Genomic DNA, 21,347 nt, shown 5'->3' on the forward strand with positions numbered 1-21,347 from the left:
TGAATATGGACATAAACATTCTATGTGTCCAGTTTACCCGCCCATTTCTTTTTTGTGTACAAGTATTTCTGTCCTCCAGGTATTTCCTTTGACTTGCTTATTTCTTGTTACTTGTTGTTTTTCATAACATGTTCTTTTACTTCCCCATTTTGGTTGTTTTATACCTGTACATGCATATACTTCAATTTATATTTAACATGAACAATATTAATTCTTAAAGTCATTACACATTCCTCCCTTTCTCAAAAATAACAATTTAATAATGTCTAAACACTGTCCTATCACAGATAATCCAAACACATATTCACCATCTGAACTTTCATCAGTAATTACTGTCTTATCACAACTGTCTACCTGATTGACATACCTTGTTGATTTTGCTTTCGAACGGCACATCCTTGCGAAATGATTTCTCTTATTACATTTAGAGCACGTTTTTCCTTTTGCCGGACACTTGCTATCTGCGTGTAGATATTGTCCTCCGCAATTGAAACATTGTTTGGTTCGATGTTCAGTATTTTCACTAGTTTTTCGGTGTTGTTTCTGGTATTTACGCACCGTTTTCTTCTGTAAAGCATTGGTTTGTTCATTCGATTAGGTTTATTCGATTTCGTTTGCTTGGCGTTGGATAGTTCGAGAGCTCTTGCAGAAATCAATAGTTGATCGAGTGTAGTATCCTCCCGTAATGCTTTTCTTCTCAAACGTGTTGATGAACATCCTTGTATAATTTGTGATTTCACTTCGCGGTCTGTATATGGAATTCACAGTTCGTTGCGAGCTGTCTTAGACGGGTGATATCCATCTATACTTTCGTCAGACCCTTGCTTTGCTTGTCTAAATTTGTAGATTTCATACTGAGTGTTCTTTTTGTGCGAAAAGTAGTCTGTAAGCTTTGTTTTAGCTGCAGCATAGTCTTCACCCGTATCCGCAAGTGTATCAAATATCTTGTTCACCTCTTCTTCCGCATAGTGTAGTAGCAATCCACGTTGACGTTTTTTATCTTTGATATCCATGCCAACAAAATTTTCTAGACGATTTGACCACTTTTTCCACGGTAAATCATGAGCATTGAATGACGGACAAGTTGGTATCGAGGATGCCATAACTATATTTGTGTAACTAATCAATGTTATTAATTAATCCAATAGTTAATTAATCTGAGAACTTTTCGCTCGTCGCCATTGTAAAATAGTGGGGAACCGTTATATTAAAATGAGACAAAAGCCATCTGATTCATTGCATGGTTAACCAGATATTGATCGACCAACACATCATTATGTTATAGATCTTTCACACGTGCATTCTCAGTGATTAAGATAAAGGTCAAATTAGAGTCAGACAGAACGACCTAAATTCGACAAATCAAATAAATTAACTTGCTATATTACACTATATGCTGTACAATATAAGCGTGCAGATCACAAATTGGATCACTAGGTCACGGATCGACATTAAATCACCTGGTAATGCAGTTAATGAATTGAATGAATGAACGTGATGATCCACATTCACGGCTATGACTATGCCAGGGGACTGTGTGAACGCTTCAATGCATTACACCGTCCGTGAGAGACCCCAAATGATAGCCAGGGCGTTAAGGAACCCCACATCCCGTCATGAATTACAAATACCACATATGAGTGCAAACCAGGTCTGACAGTTTTGAGTAAGTATGTTAGCACGAAAATGAAAATTAAACCAAGTATAAGAATAGTCATCTGATAGTCAGCATCTCTCATATTGTGCAAATGATTGGCTAAAACTGTGATACGAAAGATTTTTGGGAATTTTAGTGGTTTACATCCACAAGTCGAATTAACTCGATTACCTGCTAGAAGCAACGATGTCGTAGCTTTATAATGCACGAAATGAAGGGTGTAACGGATATACGGAAAATGCTGTCGTTTTCAGGCTAAAAACCACTAATTCCACTTTCCATAGGCTTCTATGCTAATTTCACAATATTCAATGGCTTCTCTGGACTTTACCTTAACTTTAACCTGCAGAGGACTATATATCAGCATGATTCTACATATGTCAGCTCACAATCCTCAGAATGGCATGTGGGGTTAGCAGACTTGCAGTGCAGTACTGGTCACCGGAAGTGAAGGGTCTATAAATAGCATGGGAAATCCCAGTGTTTTCACAAGATAGGGGTATATTTAAAAATCATTATGGAGATTAGGCTTCACATCACAAGAAGCAAAATGCACCTATAAAATGTACAGAAATGTTTTTCCTTTCAGAAACTGTTTAAATTTTTTAAATAAGATGAGAACTTTTTTCACAGCACTATGAGGAACAGGGGTAATTTCTGCGTAGGACTATTTTTGCGTACGTTCCAAATGCTCATTGGTTGAATTGGTGGTCTGTAACCTTTCAACTTTATTTGTTATAGTGTTATTTAATTAAAACTGGTACTGTTTGATATTAACTATTCATGTGGTAAGACATATAGGGGCAACAGTACATATATATGTTACCTTTACCAGCAGACAAGAAGTAAACAACCGCCCCTTTTATATATATATATTTTTAGACAAAACTATGTGGAAGCTCGAGCTTCCAAGCGTCCGCCTAACTCCAACACAATTACAATAAGTGGTTTAGGCTGAAATAAAAAAAAAATGTTTATATTTTATATAGAGATAATATACAAAAATAACGCTTAGACATGAAAAATATTACTTTACCAATCAAATGAAATTATCTAATATTTATGGTGTCTATCATCCTCCCAAGTCAGAGTTTTGAGTCCACCCTCGCTCTCTCGTTTGAGGGGGCGAGGATGGACTCAAAACCATGACTTGGGAGGATGGGTGTCTGTATATATTTAAATAAAATAGCAGAACATTTTACATTTTTTTAAAATATGTTGGGAACACTCGCCGTGTCTTCGGTAAAATCTATTGGGTACGGTACAGTCGAGGATCCATAGGGGTGCAATACCCCAAAAATGGCATTTTTTTGGACGAAATCTTGAGTTAACACAAATTCTAGCCCCAATATGTTCTTGCCCCGTTTCGCTGGGCATTTGGTTCTATATTTAAGTCTTCTGAACCTGAACTCCTTGACCCACCCCTGTATTGGTCGAGAAACGTAGTTGATGATTTTAAAAAAAACATTTCATATGTGTAAAAATTAATTTGACGTCACAAGTGCCAAATTTTTCACTCAAGTTAAAGAGAAGTATCGAATCTTTTAAGACTTAGAATAAAAACTGATATTTCTTCTTAGTAATAAAGACGCGCAAATTTTAGCAGCTACTGCAAATATATTTCAGATAAATCACAGATTGGAATGCGTCATCTACTGTCAGGGACCGTGCAATGCGGCTAGTTGGTACCGGTGCATGTGCATGTAACAATAGACATGTAAGAAAAACATAAGTCCCATGAGCTTCGAATTAAAAAAAAAGTTGTGTCCCATGATTTCTTTTGGTTAAAAAAGGTTTGTTCCATGCACATGTAAAGAGTATATCTTCATTTCCATGTACTAATATTTAACATGTACATTGATTGGCAGATGGATATGCTACTTTCAAAGACCCACTTTATAAGCCTTAAATGTTAAATATAAATCTATACCAATGTAGATGAGATAGATCCAAATTTAAGTACTTCCACTGCAAACTGGTACAACAAAACAATTACATAAATTGATAGTATTTCATAATTTTAATGCAATCATGTACTTACTACACAGAACAATCCAATCTTCTGATTAATGTGACTGATGGAGCTATGCCATGTAAATATCAAGGACAAAAATTCAATAAATATTGTACAAATAATCTTAACCAAGCAAAAATAAGGCTATTTTGTAATAAAGTTTACACACGATTTTATAAAGTTCTCCAAAGTTTCCAGCAAGAAATTGAGAAATTACCTTGCATTCAGAATATTATAGTGACAAGAAATTTTATCTTTTATAACAAATGTGGATTATCCTCTTACACTGAATTATCATTTATTTTTCATCATATTACAAAATACTGAAGAAACTATATAAGATAAAGTACAGAAAAAGGTGTTTAGTAATAATTTGAGTAGAAATATATGTCAAATAGAAGAAAATTTACAGTAGTACTACCAACAGAGTGCTACCTCTCTATCACAGTGAATTGTCATGTTAACAACTGTTCCGTACCGTATAAATATTACTGAATATCTAATACCGACAACATTATCAAAATAACAAACAATTCATATAGTTTGGTGAGATAGTTACAACCTGGTATGTTTGTTATACTACATTATTTTCAGCCACTGCAGCTTTTGGATATTAACATAAAAAGCAAGAGCACAATATCATAAAATTCTTTGTCCTCTATCTGTTTCTATAACAACTGCAGATATACATTGTATTTATATGTTTAACAGTCGATGTTCTTTTAAGAATTGTTAAATGTTCAGATAATTTAAGTTGAATGTTGTTACATCTTTAGATAGTTTGAATAAATTTCTTGTTAAAACTTGTAACACATTTTGTACATGGTCGTGTGTTTTAAAAGTACATGTAGTAAATGTACATAATAGTACTATACAGTTCTTGCTTTTTAATTTACATCTGACTAGATTTGCTTCTCTTGATTTTTTCTGAAAAACTCAATGTGCCATGGGTAAAATGGTCTGAAAAAACTTAGGTTCCATGGATAACCGAATGTAAAAAATGGTTGTCCCATGGGCTTTTGCACCTGTCCCAACCAGCCGATTAATATTGCACGGTCCCTGACAGAAATAGAAATTAACAAAACAGTGACAATATCATATTTTACATGTTCATTTTTGTATGAATGAATTTGTGTAATTCTATCAATCATACACTACCGTTCATCGGAAGACCCAAACAGTTTGAAAAGGAGGTGTGTCAACTGGGGTTGCTGAGAAAAAGGGGGTGCTAGGACATTAATTGCCATTCTTTGTCAAATTTACTAAAAAATATGACAAATTTTCCAATAAAAAGGGGGTGCTAAACCTCTGCATCCCTGGATCCGCCACTGTAGTTGATCGCTGTAATCATTAAAAAAATCTTTTGTCTTTCCAGCTTATATGCATAATTTTCGTACTTTGAAGTTAAACGAATGATCACTCGGGCTTCCCTTTTATGTGATGTATCATAATGACCCTTTTAATTGCCTATATGGCACTATGTCTCACGCGAGGAAACGTATATTTTCTTCAATGGTGAACACTTAAAAACCCTGATATAAAGTTTCAAAATACGACAGAAGAACCTTTAACTATACCGTAGTGTCGTTGAATCGGGTAAACAATTCGACATTAGTGAACTTGAGATGTGTTAGGCGGCAGTTTTTTGTTGGTTAAGCAGTAGTTGAGAAGTGTTAATTTAAGGACTATTACATTTATACGTAATTAATATCTTTTTACTCATTATGAATATAGAAAGTTTGAACATATCATGTTTTAGTTCGAAGGGAAATATTGATTGTATTGAAAGCCTTTTTCTTAAGAAAGTATACTTTTCCCTTCTCTAGAAACAATTAAAACATGCAAACTGGGTTTCGTTGATCATATTGAGTTGTGAATATTCTAAAACCCGTCAATAGTTAACTACATGTATACGATCTGGTAATTTTAATGACCAATACAACACAAACATCAAGTCTTGTTGGAAAACAAATCCTGCACTACATAACATAGAAATGATATCTATGTGCAAGCTTGTTTGAAAGCTTATACTTGTAGAACTATTTATATACTCCTACTGTTTTAAAAATATAAAAAATATAACATTTTTTCGTTCGATTTCACTAGGGATAGCCCATGTTCCCAATCCCTGAATCCGCCTTACTACGACAACTCGTTGATCAATTTACTGTAGGTCACAATGGGATTGCTGCAAAATGCAATATATAGGACACACATTTTTTCTCTGCCATTCTGATCGGACTCGGAAGTTTGTGTGTGTATGTGTATGTTTTTTTTTTCATTTTCAACACTGGTAGTACAGAAACTATTTTAATGACAAAGGTAACAATGAAAAATATATATAAAAATGTTTTTTTCTCAAGTTTTAATGCAAAACCTTTTTTTATATTACAAACAAATTAATACTGTATTGTACCAATGCACTTTCATTCATGTCTATAAATTTCTAATTGATAGGACATAAATTTATTCGAAATTTAAGACTGGGGAGGATTTAGACATTTTGATAAGGAGGGCGGCCAGCCGATGTTCCTCAGAAAAAGGGGGTGCTAGGAAATTATTTGACATTTTTTGTCAATTTTACGCATGAAAATGTCAATTTTTTTTTCCAATAAAAATGGGGTGCTAACCCCCTGCATCCACCTGGATCGGCCACTGTAAGGAGATAGGACAGTCTTTTTTAATTTAGGGTTTGGATTTTCCGGATTTTTTTTCATACCGTTACGTTTTCCATAATTATAATTTATTTCCCGCCATATTTAAGTTTGGACGAAAACAACAGGGTTGAACATGTATTACTGTATTTATATGGCCTGTGCGGATGGTATAATGTTATTTTTAGCATGAAACAAAGTTCATCATGATCTTTTTTAATCATTTATAACCCTTTGATCATTGAAATACAATATGAGACAGGTTTAACCTGTATATTTGTAAAGAGGACGGAGATGGCCAATCGTAGTCCGAATTTCCTCTGAACCTGCAACCCTCCTCTTTTTTATTTGGACATTGATATGTCGGGTTGGGGTCAGAACGATGTGCCATACAAAAGTTGGAGATTTAGCGGTACCACGGAGTATCACCCTTCGACCGCTTGTAACGACTATCAAGTTGAAATTGTGCATGTCACACCTACCTAGTTTGATTCCGGAATCATTTTCCTGTGTGCTGATACCAAATTTGCTACAAAAATTACATTTATGATTGAAGTGTCGATAATTTTCCACGAGAGACCCTGTTTTGTTGACATTTTGAACCGTAATAGAGAGTAGACAAACAGTCGGAGTTTTAAATAAAAACATTACAAAAAAGGTGGGGGTTGGATGACGATTTTTGTTTCGCAAGTGCAATATTTCTATTTAAATTTCAACAGCAAGCAAAATCGATATTTTTATTTGAAAATCTGCTTGTTAAATAATGGGGAATTTTTTTTTCAATGAATGAGTAAGGAGCTAATTTTTAACTGCTTGGAATGAATGTTTAGTTTTATTTTTCCAAACTTCCAACCCCATTCCCCTTTTCCCTTCACATTTTAAATGGTCGATAGCTATGTAGCACTTCACCATACTTTACAATTTTTATTAAAGGCATCTCTAGTAACATCCTTTCCAGTTTTAGCCGGTCAGATCAATTTGTGCAGATACCGGAATTATTACAGTTCTCCACGGATGATGGGGACCTTTTACACATATGGTGTGATGTTAACAAAATTCAGATGCAACTGACAGCTGCAAACAAGAAAATGATTGCCTTTCCTTTCTTAGAAAAACTATGCTTTGATTTGGGTAAAACAATCAGTTATATTTTATTCCAAGGCGGGTTAGGTTCTTGACAACAGCAACAGTGGAACAGGGGAGATGCACGTAGGTACATCCATATGTTTCCTGAAGTTTTTAAAAACATCACATTTACTTCTTTAAATAAGTAAAAAAAAAAAGAAGACTTGAAAACAATCAGAAAAGATTAATTTATTTGATTGAAGGAAATGATGAATTTTCTCCGTAAGGACAGTTACTTTTTGTTACTTCTGGGACATTACTTTTTTTGTTGCTAGTATATTGGGGAACCTTAAGGGAAATTTAGAAAGTACATGTAATAACCGTAGAACTCACACCGTTTTGTGGTGCTCGCTTGTACCTGAGCTACCAGGTCACTGACCTCCAAAATTAATTGGGGACCTCAGAAAATCACAACAAGGGAGTCCGAGGGAGTTGTAACAAAAGTCAATAGTTGATTTGTCCAGCTTTAATCCAAGCCATCGGCACAATAAAACAGCAGTTGAGACAATTAGCATGTGGTATTAGAGATTGACAAATATGACATGAAAATCTTAAAATAAGACATTTATCGTTGATTCATATTTCATAACTTACTGTATTGAGTTGTTACTAATTGCAGTCCATTTGATGACCAGACACACATCAGAGACATTGTAAACAAATTGCACATTTAAATTTAAAAAAATAGACAACTATATATGTGCACGGTTCATCAAGGGATTATTTTTATACAGGATTGAACGTCAGTCGGCATCAATGAAAGTTTGAAATTGTTTAACAAAATTTAACAAGAGATATATCTAGGTTGTATTTGAAACATACTTTAAGTAAGAAATGTCTTGGAGTTAATGTGAAGCATTTTTAGTCGTACAAAAATGACCGGCTGAAGTTGCCGTCTCATCCACATTTGGACAATGCATTGTGACTTATAATTATTACTGACAATGTTCGCAGTCCTGATTAAGGGCTTTACACTTCTGATGAACACATTATATAGATGGCGTTGGACCTGTAATTAGTTTGTTTTACTTCTGGAAAAGCTGTTCAATTATTAAAACTATCAGAAACTAAATGCGTCACCAGACTGTTTTTGCAAGTCCATCACTTGAATAAAATTACAACAATCAATACTGTCAAAGTGTTTTATTTATAACTATTAATAGTAATTATCAATTTAAAGTGCCCCAAGTCATTTACAGCATCCTTCAAGGTAATAAGCTCTTGAAACCGATAGCAGTGAATGCATTATGATCTGTTGAATCCCGCATGACTGCACAGGTGTCAATGAGCCCAATTACCGACAAAATTCTTTATCAGTCATCCCTGCTGGCCACAAATTAAATTTAAGGAAGGCATCAATCAGATATAAATATCCTTTACTGAACCAATCAAAAATGACTATAAGGTCAAAGGTAACTCATCCATGACCAAAAGCACACAGCTATTTATAAATGCAAAGCTGAATGTTGCACAATCATGATGTTTTCAACATTTTGAAGCTGATTTACCTCATAATAGAACGTATTAAATTCACAAGCAATATTTATTTCATCAGATTCTTCCTAAAACTTTGAAAAGAAAAAGGAGATGGCCATCTTTTGTTCACATTGACATGTTGTGTATCAAGAGCACATGGTTTTTTGGTGGGAAAATCAGTGAAGAAATTTTGTAAAATCCCCCAGGTCTAAAAATAGTACATGTGTGATGAACAAAAAAAATATGGACACAAAAGTCATGATATGGTTTTTTTTTAGCGTAATAATAATAATTTAAAAAATTTTAAAAAAGCTAGTGTGTCAACTTTAAATAACAAGGATAAGATTTATGTTTTTTCCTGGTAACTATGTTAGCTCCACACTACTGACTTCCTGAAAATTTTTGCCAACATGAATTTTAAGACCAGAGAAGTCTCCTAAGTGTACTTTTTTAGGTAATTCTAAATCTATCAATATATTAAAAGTTACAAAGACTAGAAAAAGAGTATTAGAGAATGCTCTTAATCAAATGAATATCACATTCAAATCAGCCATTGGAGCCCATAAACAAATGAATAATTGTAATTTCCAATGGGTCTGTTATGAGCAAAAAATTGCAGGTAAAACATCAATGAAGAACCCTGGGTGTGTATGAATGAGAGAAAATTTTTATGAAGAATCATTTATCATAATTTAAATATAGAAAAAAGGAAAAATAAAAAAATGGTATTGAAGTTATAATTACTGCAGTTGAAGAAAAAAGGAAAAATATTTACTTATTAATCACTTGTATAAACATAAACAGAAATGTACATTTTGAATACACAGATCAATTTAAAAAAACAAATACATTGAATATGAAGTAAACATTTAAACACGGACTTATTAAAGTCGTGTCGTCCACGCTGAATACGCGCTATCCAAAAATCCTTGGGAGAACTCTGAACCAAGTAAAGAAGCCAGTGAAATGGTCCTCGAGATGTGATTTCTTTATTCACTTCTGGGGAATTTTTTTTCCCGCAAGTCATAACCTAATGAATATTGGGAGTACATATTGATCAGTTCAGTATCGGTTGTCACTCGGTATCAGTGTATGACATGTTTCTGTCCCCTGTAAAATATTTTCCCATTGTGTTGAAAATATGGCAAAACTTTCCCAAAAATAAAGGGTTGGGGCTGCTTTTAAAACAAACAAAATCACTGCAGATGCTCAGAAGCAATTGGAATTACTTGGCCATTTCTGCTGCACTACATAACTGGAAAGGCTGAGAAGTTCTGATTGTCTCAGAAGACATATAAATGGGAAACTGAAGATTTTATTCAATTATCTTAAAAAAACTCAAAACTACGGTTAATGTGAAAATTATGAATTTAATTTTGAATTATTTTCATTTTTGTAAAATTCAGGTGGAGGGTAACTTGCTTTCAATACTTCTTTTTTGTTTCTTTTGGTTGAAAGATATCTTAAAATTGGAAACTCTAGGGTTTTTTTCAATATCCACAATACCTTTTTAGTTATGATCATTTAAATTCAAGTTGTCATTACTGATAAAGTTAGTATGAGATCTCGTTTCCCGCTGCATGTTTTAAATGTGAGATTTCAATTAGTTGCAAATCTCATTAATTACAGGTCTGTGGTGGGATATACCTTAATAAAATCCTGTCAGTCTTCCTAGGTCAAAGGTTAAATTTGTATTGATAACCAGTATGAGGACTTTGTTCTCTATCACTCCACAAGTTGATGTACTCCCAAATAGAGAGTGGAAATGCTCTCGAACCCACGTGGGGTCTGGAAATAGGCCAGAGCGTCAAGCAGAGCAGCCCAGCCACTAGTAGGACATACTCTGAGTTCTTTGATCAGGTATTCCAAAAGTTGGGCTCCGCTACTTCCTACTACTGACATACATTTATTAACAGAATCCCCGTAAGGGGTGGTCGTGCGAGATCCATAAAGGATTGTCAAGACCGTAAAAACCCCCAATGATCATCTACACGTTGACATACTCCGAAATAGAGTGGGGAAACGCTCTCCGACCCATGTGGGGTCTGGGAGTAAGCCAAAGCATCAACAGAGCAGCCCAGCCGCGAGTAGGACATACTCTAATTGAGTTCTTCGGTCAGATATCCTGAAGGCTGGGCTCTGCGACCTCCAACTACTAACTGACATTTACTAACAGAATCCTTGTAAGGAGTGGTTGTGCAAGATCCGTAAGGATAGTCAAGACTGTAAAAAACCCCAGTCATCATTGTCATCTATGAAAAAAATTAAAGGAGAGTTCCTTGTGATGTCATCATTAACTTTTTCATTTTGAAGATAATTGAAACATTTTTTTGGTTCCCTAAACTGCAAATAAAACTCTTTTATCCATGGAATTTTTAAATAAATACTCAGTAATTAGACTATATGAGCATAAAACTTGAACAATTTTATATGAAAATAGAGGTTTGCATATAAATATCATTACAATTTATTTTTCAAGTAAAAGAGTTATCAATTCACATGTTAAATATGAATTATTTTGTCCAAATGAAACATTTTACGGAACCAAAATTAGATACATAATAAAGTTATAAAGTTTTGAAAATTGGGATTACAATCATGAAAATGTCAATTATTTATTTACCTGCAGTTGTTTATTTTACACTTAATGATGTCCAGGTTAGTGAATATGACATCACTAATGAAATTGGCAAACTCCTATTAGCTTTGACCAAAAAAATCAATATGGTAAATTGTCAAAGATAACTATGCATCAGTTTGTATTTATTTGGGATGTTTTATTTCATAACAACGGTGGTGATTAGATGTGGAATGTTTTACGAACAAAACAAAGTCACTCATTTCTGGGGGGGGGGGGCAACAATATTTCCATTTTATATTATTGTGGTGTGTTACGTATTGTCAGTCAAGTATCGTGATATGTATCATATCATCAGGTAATGGAATGGTTACACCCCTGCTCATTTCAAGCATAATAAACATATAAAGAAACAAAGACAATATGTGCGGTAATAGCTTGTACAAAACACCAACAAGGGAAAATAGAAGACAGTCAGCCCACTGTGAACCACTAAAGAGAGATTACTCTATAACATAATTGATTATTAACTTCTACCAAGTGGAGAGACAACTCAAAAATAAGTAAATTAAATTACATTTATGTAGAATTTCTTAAGTCATACAAGTACAAGCTCACTCATCTTGGAATTAAATATGTATACAATATTATCAAGTAAAAAGTTTGCCCAAAATAATATCCTATTATGGTTATAATGTGGATAAGAAAGAAAAAATGTTCTTCGTCTTCAAGCAAGCCCATTGAGCAACATTGGCAGATTCTCTCTAATCTTGGCAGTACATGTACATGTATAATATTTTTACACCATCTTCATCCCTTATGGGTACATGCTTATTATGTACTTAAAAAGTAATTTTCTTGAGAGTATACCACATACCAAAAAAAGAATGCTACCATGTAGGTGATAAAGTTATTAATCCTTATTTTTTGGATGGACTGAACCACTAAATTGGCTATTATTAAAAAGTGAAGAGTTTGGAAGAGGTTTAAAAATTTAATGTATGAGGTTTCGAAAACAGGAATTTAGCATTGAAATGGAGCATTGGTTCAGATATAATGTGTAATGCAAAGAATCATATCTTAGGATGATTGCATTACAGGCTAAATCTTAATTGTAAGTCTTCAGAAATATGTCAATTCTAAATTGAAAACTAGACAATAAATCACTTCTTAAAAGCAGATGGTTCGTTGAAAATTTTGAAAGTGCATTGCCTGGGACTAGAAAATTGACATTTCAGGCTTCCTGGTTTTACTCACCAAAAAAAAACAAAAAAAAACATGCTCATAAAAATATTTTTTAATACCTTGTCGTACCATTTTATTGGTTTCCATTTGTGGGTCTAGCTCAGAAAAAGTTATTTTAAGAATTGCAATACACTTCTTTGTTGGATATGCAAATTATTATATCTTAATTGATAAAAAGAGCAAGGTAATCTGTGTAATAAACAATAATGTTTGTACTTACAGAAGCTGACAGATTGTCACAAGTCAAGTGGAATATACAGGCAAAGATCAAGGGTCATGTCAAACTCTGCTTTTTACAAGTAGTTTTATATGAACAGCAGGTTTGTGTGTTTTTATAGTACATGCACAATGAATAATTGACTTGTATACTTAAAATGAATTTCAAAATATTGTGCATTATTGTGTCCAGATGTTTTCTTGTGTCCATAATGAACTGTAAGTCCCCATCTTTAGTTATTATATCTACACTTGTGTCAAGTGAACAGAGTTAAACTGGCTGCAATTATATCGTGCTGCCCTTTGCGAAGCTTCTTATTAAATCCTACATGTATATATATATATATATATATATATATATGTAACAACAACATGGCAGGGTATTATTTAATGCCCCGTTAAATAGCATATTTCACTATTGATGTTAGACTCCTCTCCAATTTTAATGAATTGCTGGTTTCTCTGAAGAGGGTATTTCCCAATATTGCACAATAATTCAAAACAACAATCAATCTATGAAGCTTCGTTGAATTCATTTTTTTTTATTAATGATTAAGGAGTATCTGGCTGTGCTCAACAAAGCATTTTGATTTTGACAAAGTTTGTTTTGGCTAAGAGGCACTGACTACTAATGTGTATTTATTTATTGTAGCTTGTCACTGCTACAGGTTCCCCTTTATGGTGTGATTTAGATGACTTAGTAGAACCAAATAAACTTCCTGTTGATAATGAAAGGTAGGTGTCTCTCTGTGTTTATTTTTCTTGATTATGATAAGATTGATTTGAGTTGTCTAACTCCCATATTTAAAATATTGAACAAATATCAAGAAATGTAAATACTGATTATGGCCCTTTATAATTAGATACCTGTAATTTAGTCTGTTCTCAATATCTCTAGATTCAAACTTCTTCACAAAGACTTTTCTATGTAAAGATATTATGTCATTATTATAGTTTGCCAAAATTAAACTGGTTCCCTCAGCGAAAGTTCCACAGTTTGATTATTTCCTAAAGGTATTGAATTTCCCCAGCTTACAAATATAATAATATTAAAAGCCAACAAAGTTAATCAAACAAGCAAGTACTTTTAATACACATTATGAATTTTCCTATTTCCAAGAAAATGGCACAAAATAATTTCCCAGAAATGACAGGTCGGGGCAATTTCGAAAAAAAAATGATTAAAATAACTTTAAAATAAGTGTATAAGTATATTAATATTAGTCTAAACTACTAATAATAGGGACTTTTAAGACTGCATGTTTGAACATTGTGTACATGTATATTGGTATTTGTTTTTTTTAACATTGTGTACATGTATATTGGTATTTTTAGCTCACCTGGCCGAAGGCTAAGTGAGCTATTGCCATCACGGTGTCCGTCGTCCGTTAACAATTTTTCAAAAATCTTCTCTGAAACTACTGAGAGGAATTATATGAAACTTTGCACAGATGTTCCTTGGGGTATCTTGCACAAAGTTTGTGTTTAGATTTTTGATTCGTCAAAAAACATGGCCACCGTTACTAAAAATAGAACATAGGGGTCAGACTGTAGTTTTTCGCATATATCTCCAAACTGTTAGGTTTAGCCAAATTTTGTCTTGGTTAAAGTGTTCAACATGATGAGATCTATCTGTGGTCAAATTTTCATTTTAATCTGTTTAGCCATTTAGGAGTTGTTGCTTTTTTTCAATTTTTTTTTGTTGCTATTTTTAGTGTTATTTCTTTCAAAATCTTCTCCTCTGACCCTACAGGACGAATTGGAATCAAACTTAGTATGAATGTTTCTTGAGGTATCTTACACAAAAGTTATGTTGAGATTTTTGATCCATCAAAAAACATGGCCCCATTACTAAAAATAGAACATAGGGGTCAGACTATAGATTTTCAATTATATATCTCCAAACCATTAGGTTTAGCCAAATTCTCACGTGGGTAAAAGTGTTCAGCATGATGAGATCTATCTGTGGTCAAATTTTCATTTTTATCTGTTAAGCCATGTATTGATCCTTATGATAAGTCCTACCAAAGTCTTCTTGGGTCAAAATTATTAGCAAACTTCTTGTTAAATTTATTGCCATTGAAAGACAAAATTTAACCAGGTGAGCGATTCAGGCTCCTGGGAGTGTCTTGTTACTTGTGTTTACAGTTCACCAAGACTTATTAGTGATGTTATTCATGAACTTGCTGATGCTCTTCCATTTGCCGGTAAGTATATTGCCTAGTGTTATAACTTTTTTGTACTATGGTTGATGTCTTGATTTAGCTTTGTATTTTGGTTTAAGCTTTAAAAGGTGCATTTGTCATCTGTTTTCCTCTGCTGCCTTATCTACCTTGCCACCTACTGTTGGAGCCAGTTTTGCCATCTACTGGATTAATTATTTTAGCACCTGTTGTTTTAGCTATTTTGCCTTCTGCTGCCCTTTGAGCAAATAGAATAAAGTAAACTTATGCCATTACTTTGTGTCTCTTGTCAATCGTTTGTCAAGCGTAAACGTTTTAGATTTTGCTCGACTTCATGAAAACCTCCTGATTAAACAAGATGTTCGCCAGAGGTTATCAAAGCTTCTAATTGATTGATTTTCTAAGATCAAGTTCTCCAAACTACAGATGCCTATGTTATGAAACTTGATAGGGTTGATGGCTTAATACCCTCTACAAATGGTCCACTTCTTGTGTGGCTCAAGTGGCTCTGCAGATGGCAGGAATAATGTAAGTATAGGGACTTCTTTTAATGATAAACTGATATGCCCACATGATTTCAAATTCTCCAGGTGTTGTGATCACAGAAGGAAGACTTATTTATTTTTGGGGTTGTGACTTGAGCCGAGTAAGAATAAGGAACCAGAAACATTTATATTTTTTTTTAATTTCTGGATGATAACTTCAGTAAAATGGAACTGATTACTTTGATATTGAACTAAAAGGAGCTATACCACCACAGAAAGGTTAAGATCGATTTTGGAGGTTTCAGCTGGAACCATTTATGAATAGAGGGCCAAAAAGTGACCACTTTGATTATGGTCAAATTCTTATCCTATGTCCAATATTTAATCATTATCGTAATTCAAAACTGTATCAAGTTTTATTGCTGTGTGCAACTGTTCAGGATTCAACCTCTAACATCATATAAACTACTGTGCAAAACATTTTATTTGCTGAGTTGTGGCCCTTGAAAAATTAATGCAGACTCAGTTTTCTGCACTTTTTAAATTATGCATGAAAATGGCATTATGTTCTCTTCAACAATTTTTTTTTCCATTAGGGGACTTTTTATTGCCATGCAATGCTCTCAGAATGCTTGTTAATTTGTGTTTTAAAGTTTGTCTGTCATCATCATCTGAAACCATGGCTGACTATGCTTTGTACGTCACCCCATTGTGAAGTCAGCAGCGGGTTTACAATTATGCGTTGTCATCAGCAGTAAAAGCAGATCAGGTAGCCACTCAACTTCATTCCTGCATTTGTCTAGCTTGTGGAAGCACACCTCCTATCTTGACCTACACTCAGAAATCGATGGTAAAGGAAAACTATTGACCAAACTGCACGACAAACGTGATGACTTTTCATTCAGAATTATCAACTTTCCTTTCATCTGTGGCAACATCCATTCAGCTCCTGCGTATGGAGTGTTCATATCACAACTCATACGTTATGCCAGAGCTTGCCGAAACTATGCAGACTTTTTATATCACGCTAGAACTCTTTAACAAATAGGCTTCTGGAACAGGGTTATGTTGCTACAAGATTTAAGTCATCACTACAGAAGTTTTATGGTCGTCATCATGAACTCGTGGATCATTACAGTGTATCCATCTGCATCATGAAAACTGATTTGTTCAGTTTGTCATAGTTTTCCTTTCCTCTGTCGTCTACCCCGGAATTGATTTTTCATGAGCAACTTAGTGGGTTTTCTAGAAATGCAGAGGACGCTTACCCTACCGGTGCACCTGATCCATGCTCCCAGTTTTTAGTGGAGTCCGAGTTGCTCATTTACTTTTGTTACTTTGTATGTATGATTTTAGTTACTTAATGTTCTTTGTTGTGTATGTCAGTTTTTCATGTCTGGTCTTTGTCCCTGGATTACATTCTTTTGATTACCGCTATAACCTTGGTTCCCTTGATTACTCTTATTAACCTTAAATTTTGGCTTGATAACCCTTACCTTAAATTTTGGTTTGATAGCCTTTATCTTAAATTTTGGCTTGATAGCCCTTACCTTAACTTTTAGCTTGATAGCTCTTACCTTAAATTTTGGCTTGATAGCCCTTACCTTAAATTTTGGCTTGATAGCCCTTACCTTAAATTTTGGTAGCTAATATGTATAGTTCTTTTCAATCACAGTAGAAATTTCAGAAGACCTCACCAAATTTAGGGGCCATTGACAAGTAGGCCCCTGCTAATTTCATACCCTGTTTAGGGTACATACTTTGTGTAATCTGTACTAAAAATTATTGAACAGTTACTATTCAACCTTTACACAGTGTTTATACACATATTAAAGATGTGCACCTCATTTTATGGTAAAAAAAAATTGGTGACACAAATCAAGTCATGTATGCAACAGTGACTATAAAACATGGATATTTATAGGTTTCATAATCAAGGAATGTTGAATACTGCAAAATATCGCTTGTTTGTTATAATGCTGAAGTTAAATAATGCAATTTTTGTGATATTTATCTTCAGTTATAAAACCTTTTTCTTTATGATTCCTTTTGAATATTTTGGCTGATTGACATTTGACATCTGTCATGGCAGAAATTCTAGCGATAGTCTGTTTATGAATTCATTAATAGTGTCGTAAGAACAAGGTCAAAACATCACTTTTGACCAATCAGGTTTTAAAGAAAATGAAACACAGCAACCAATTGCAATGGCTGTTTTCTTACAACTAGTTTGTATCACATCGTCCATGGTGTGATACCACAAATACCTAGCAATCTAAGAAGTAGACTAAACAAACCAAATCATAGAGAAATTTGTACAACTAAATAATATAGAAAAGGTAATGGCAAAGTCCTTAAAAATTTGAACTGCTCTAGAGAAGATAAGAAGATTAAACAAAATTATGCCACCTAGTGATGCATTAATGTCTCCAGGTTCATGTCATATAATTAATATAATATACTCTTTTACAGGCTGCTTAGCAGATATCTTTGTGGATTTACCGGAGAATTTTAATAGCAGGTAATAGATATATTAGCAGTATCATACATAGTTATTGAAGTTAATCAAATTTATCATGTAAATTTTTACTCAGTTTTGCTTGAAATCTCTGAATATTCAAGAAAACTTAATAGTACTTACATGTAAGACCCATGGGTGACCGTAACATTTTTTCATCTCAGTTGAGTTGTTGATATATTCACCATATCAATTCTCATTATATTTTTTTGTTTACATTGAGAAACCAACACGTTTAGGTTGTGACGCCTATTTCTCTTACTTGAATTATTACATACACTATTACTAGAATATAAAAAAAGTATGGAAACAAACGAGTTAACAAAAACCACTTAGCAAATTGGGAGGTGGATATAATAAAATATATAGTAATTGGGTTTCTTCCAGTTGCTGAATGGAACCACGTATTTACATATTGATTGTAGTGCAACATTCTTTGGATAACACAAAAATTTCAGGTTGTCAGTTCCATGATTGACCATCTCAGATATTTAACGCATGCACAAAGTCATTTTTAAAGATTTTTTTATTGTTGTTTCTCTGATGTATTTTATAGTTGTATTAGAATGGACATAACCATATTGTATTTGAAGATTTGTTGGTCATTTGAGATTTGACACTGGCAGATATCTGATGAGTGGCTCGGCTTACACTTCACCAGTTAACTCAATTTTGTCTGTCAAATCCATCATTGATGCTTCCAAGTCCTCATACATACAAAAGTTATCTCTTAAATTTGGGCCTTGAAAGATTTAAGTCCAATTTCAAATTTTCAAGTATTTTGCCTTATTCCTTCTCCGTCTTTCTTTTTCATCTTTTGATGAATAAAAATTTTGTACATTGGTGGTTGGCCATTTTTACCAATGGCTGTATCCATATGAAAAAGAAGTAATTAAGTTTTAAATTTGGCAGTGTGAACCAAAAAATCTTGGATTTTCAAAAAATTCATAGGGGTTTTCTTAATTATAAAGAGGAGATAAGTAAGACCAGCTTAAATTTAGACATCACATGTAGATACAGGTATGTTGTTAATTAGTCATAATGTTTGAATGCATTGTTTTTAAATTAATTAATATTTGGTGATAATCTGTGCTACATATAATGTGCCTTACTGGGTTTTTAATGTCAGTTTACACATGAATTATTTTGTAATAGGACAGTGTGATCCTGGAATATCAGCTTTCCAACTGCAGTAGCTTTAAACCATATTTTATTTTAGCAATGAAGGGTTCTTGCCATTATATGGAGCTGTCAGGAGACTAAAGGATTGGCACAATGCTGCAGTAACTTTTTTATACAAGGGGGACAATCCATCAAACGATAATGATTTCTGTGATATCATGCCTGGTATCCATACTGGTAGTTTCGACAATCTGGATATTCCGGACCAAACTATCTGGCGAGGAAAGATTTCTGTTGTTGACAAAACTGTAAGTATTTCTATAGATTACCGATATTGGAAGAAGGTTCTAAGATAAGTGATACATTCTATTTCTTAGAAATCAAAATGTACATATTCATGGAAATATAGTTGTGATACTGTTTATAATTAACTGCAAAATTGTTATCTTTTTATGCTTAACATCCAAAGCATCAACTAATATTAGTATCCTGTAAACAACAGAATATTATGATTTATAATAATTACATGCAACTGTGATTAAGGGGAAAAAAATGATGTTTTCCAGGTGAACAGAGGGTTTATATTACCAGGCCTTGAAATACAACATAATAAATGTGGACCGATCAAATACCCAAAAAGAGGGGTAAGATTCATTTTGCACATTATGCTTGTTTGTTTTTTTTTCTTTCTCTTCTTTAAGGTTTACCGCCCCGTGCAGGTCCGGGTGTTAAAAGAATAGGCCTGCAGCAGCGCTAAGCTTGTCGTAAAAGGTGACTAAATAGTGCTCAGAACCCTAGCCGGGGGCTAGGGTACTTTGCCCACAGAGCAACTGAGATGTGTGCCCCAGGTGGTTGAATGGGGTACCCCTGGCGTGTTGCATGCTGGGGTTGTCAGGCTATAATACGGAAAACCTGACCGCAAACTGTAGTGGTGCACCGTGTTGGGAAAGATGCCACGTTCCTCGCAAGTTAAAGAACCCTACTGTGGTATTCTCCCGGAGTAGGAACCATAGGGCTCCGCCACGGGAGGCTAAATTGCCCAACCCTACCCACCTCACCCTATTTCCAGTGGCAATCAAAATTTGTCGACCCCATTGTCCTTGTGCCCCATCCCTTTTTCATGTCATCATCATTTCATGTTCATTTTATCATCAATTTCATGTTCATCGTCTGAATATAGCTGAAATATTGCTGCTCGGACGTTAAACCCCAACAAACAAACATTTAAGGTTTACCCTTAGTTTTATGGACTGCATATCCTTTTTATAGGATCTCAAGAAAAATGCAGTTGTAAAATGGCATCATGCTGTGGTCACCATTTTCTAGCATCCGTAGACAATAACATAGGTGTAAGTGTATGGATCTTTATTGAATTATAAGGTGCCATGTCATAAAAGGAAGGTTTGGATTGATTTTGGGGGTTGTCACTTGAACTGTTTAGTAATTGGGCCAGAAATAAGCATTTTCATGAAATTAGGGCAAACATTTGACTATAAGTGAGTGGATCTTTTTGATATTGTTCCACAAAGTACCATACCTCCAAAGGAAGGCTGGGAGTAGAACTTTTAACTATTTTTGAATAAGGGACCAAAAAGGAGCCACTTTGATTCTGGTACTCTTATCTTGTTTAATTGGAATTAAAATTCAGAATTGTATGAAGCTTTGATGGTAAGTCTGTACTTGCCCCAAATGTTCAGGGCCCAATCTCTGCAGTCATATCAAGCTGCATTCAGCAAAGCATTTTTCAGTAGATCAAGTAGATTTTGCCACTATATATAATATCTAATAACTGTAATTGAATTACTATGTTAGCCCTCGATCAATGTATCAAAGGAAAATAGAATACTCATTTGGTGGTATGGAATTGTATTAGTCGAAGAAAATGTCAGATTATGAACAAAAATGTTCAAATTTTATTGCTTTTTATAGTATGTTGAAACAGATAGATATCAAAGTATGTGCCGTTCTTTAAAAAAGAATTATTTAAAGTGAAGTATTTCAAAGGAAAATCAGATCATTTGATGGTCATGTCACTCTTAATTAGACACTTGTTTGACTGTGTAAGACTTTATAA

The 21,347-nt window shown here is 33.9% G+C and overlaps 1 protein-coding gene across 2 annotated transcripts in view; it reads left to right on the plus strand.

Moving 5' to 3' along the window:
• Window positions 1-6,423: 6,423 nt before the first annotated feature.
• LOC148615554 (mdm2-binding protein-like) overlaps window positions 6,424-21,347 on the plus strand; it is a 32,302-nt gene continuing 17,378 nt past the window's right edge. The window contains exons 1-7 of one of the 2 annotated variants that reach the window (XM_088581905.1): window positions 6,424-6,495; window positions 12,972-13,069; window positions 13,618-13,700; window positions 15,114-15,172; window positions 18,106-18,154; window positions 19,371-19,581; window positions 19,840-19,917. In XM_088581905.1, the coding sequence (XP_088438031.1) occupies window positions 6,462-6,495; window positions 12,972-13,069; window positions 13,618-13,700; window positions 15,114-15,172; window positions 18,106-18,154; window positions 19,371-19,581; window positions 19,840-19,917 (612 nt within the window). In that variant the 5' untranslated portion in view covers window positions 6,424-6,461. Of the gene's footprint in view, window positions 6,496-12,971; window positions 13,070-13,617; window positions 13,701-15,113; window positions 15,173-18,105; window positions 18,155-19,370; window positions 19,582-19,839; window positions 19,918-21,347 lie in introns of those variants that run through there. The other variant, XM_088581906.1, reaches the window with a different exon arrangement.

This window comes from Perna viridis, chromosome 5, assembly GCF_037379345.1.
Source record: "Perna viridis isolate PV_CMFRI_1.1 ecotype Kerala chromosome 5, ASM3737934v1, whole genome shotgun sequence".
Lineage (NCBI taxonomy): Eukaryota > Metazoa > Mollusca > Bivalvia > Mytilida > Mytilidae > Perna > Perna viridis.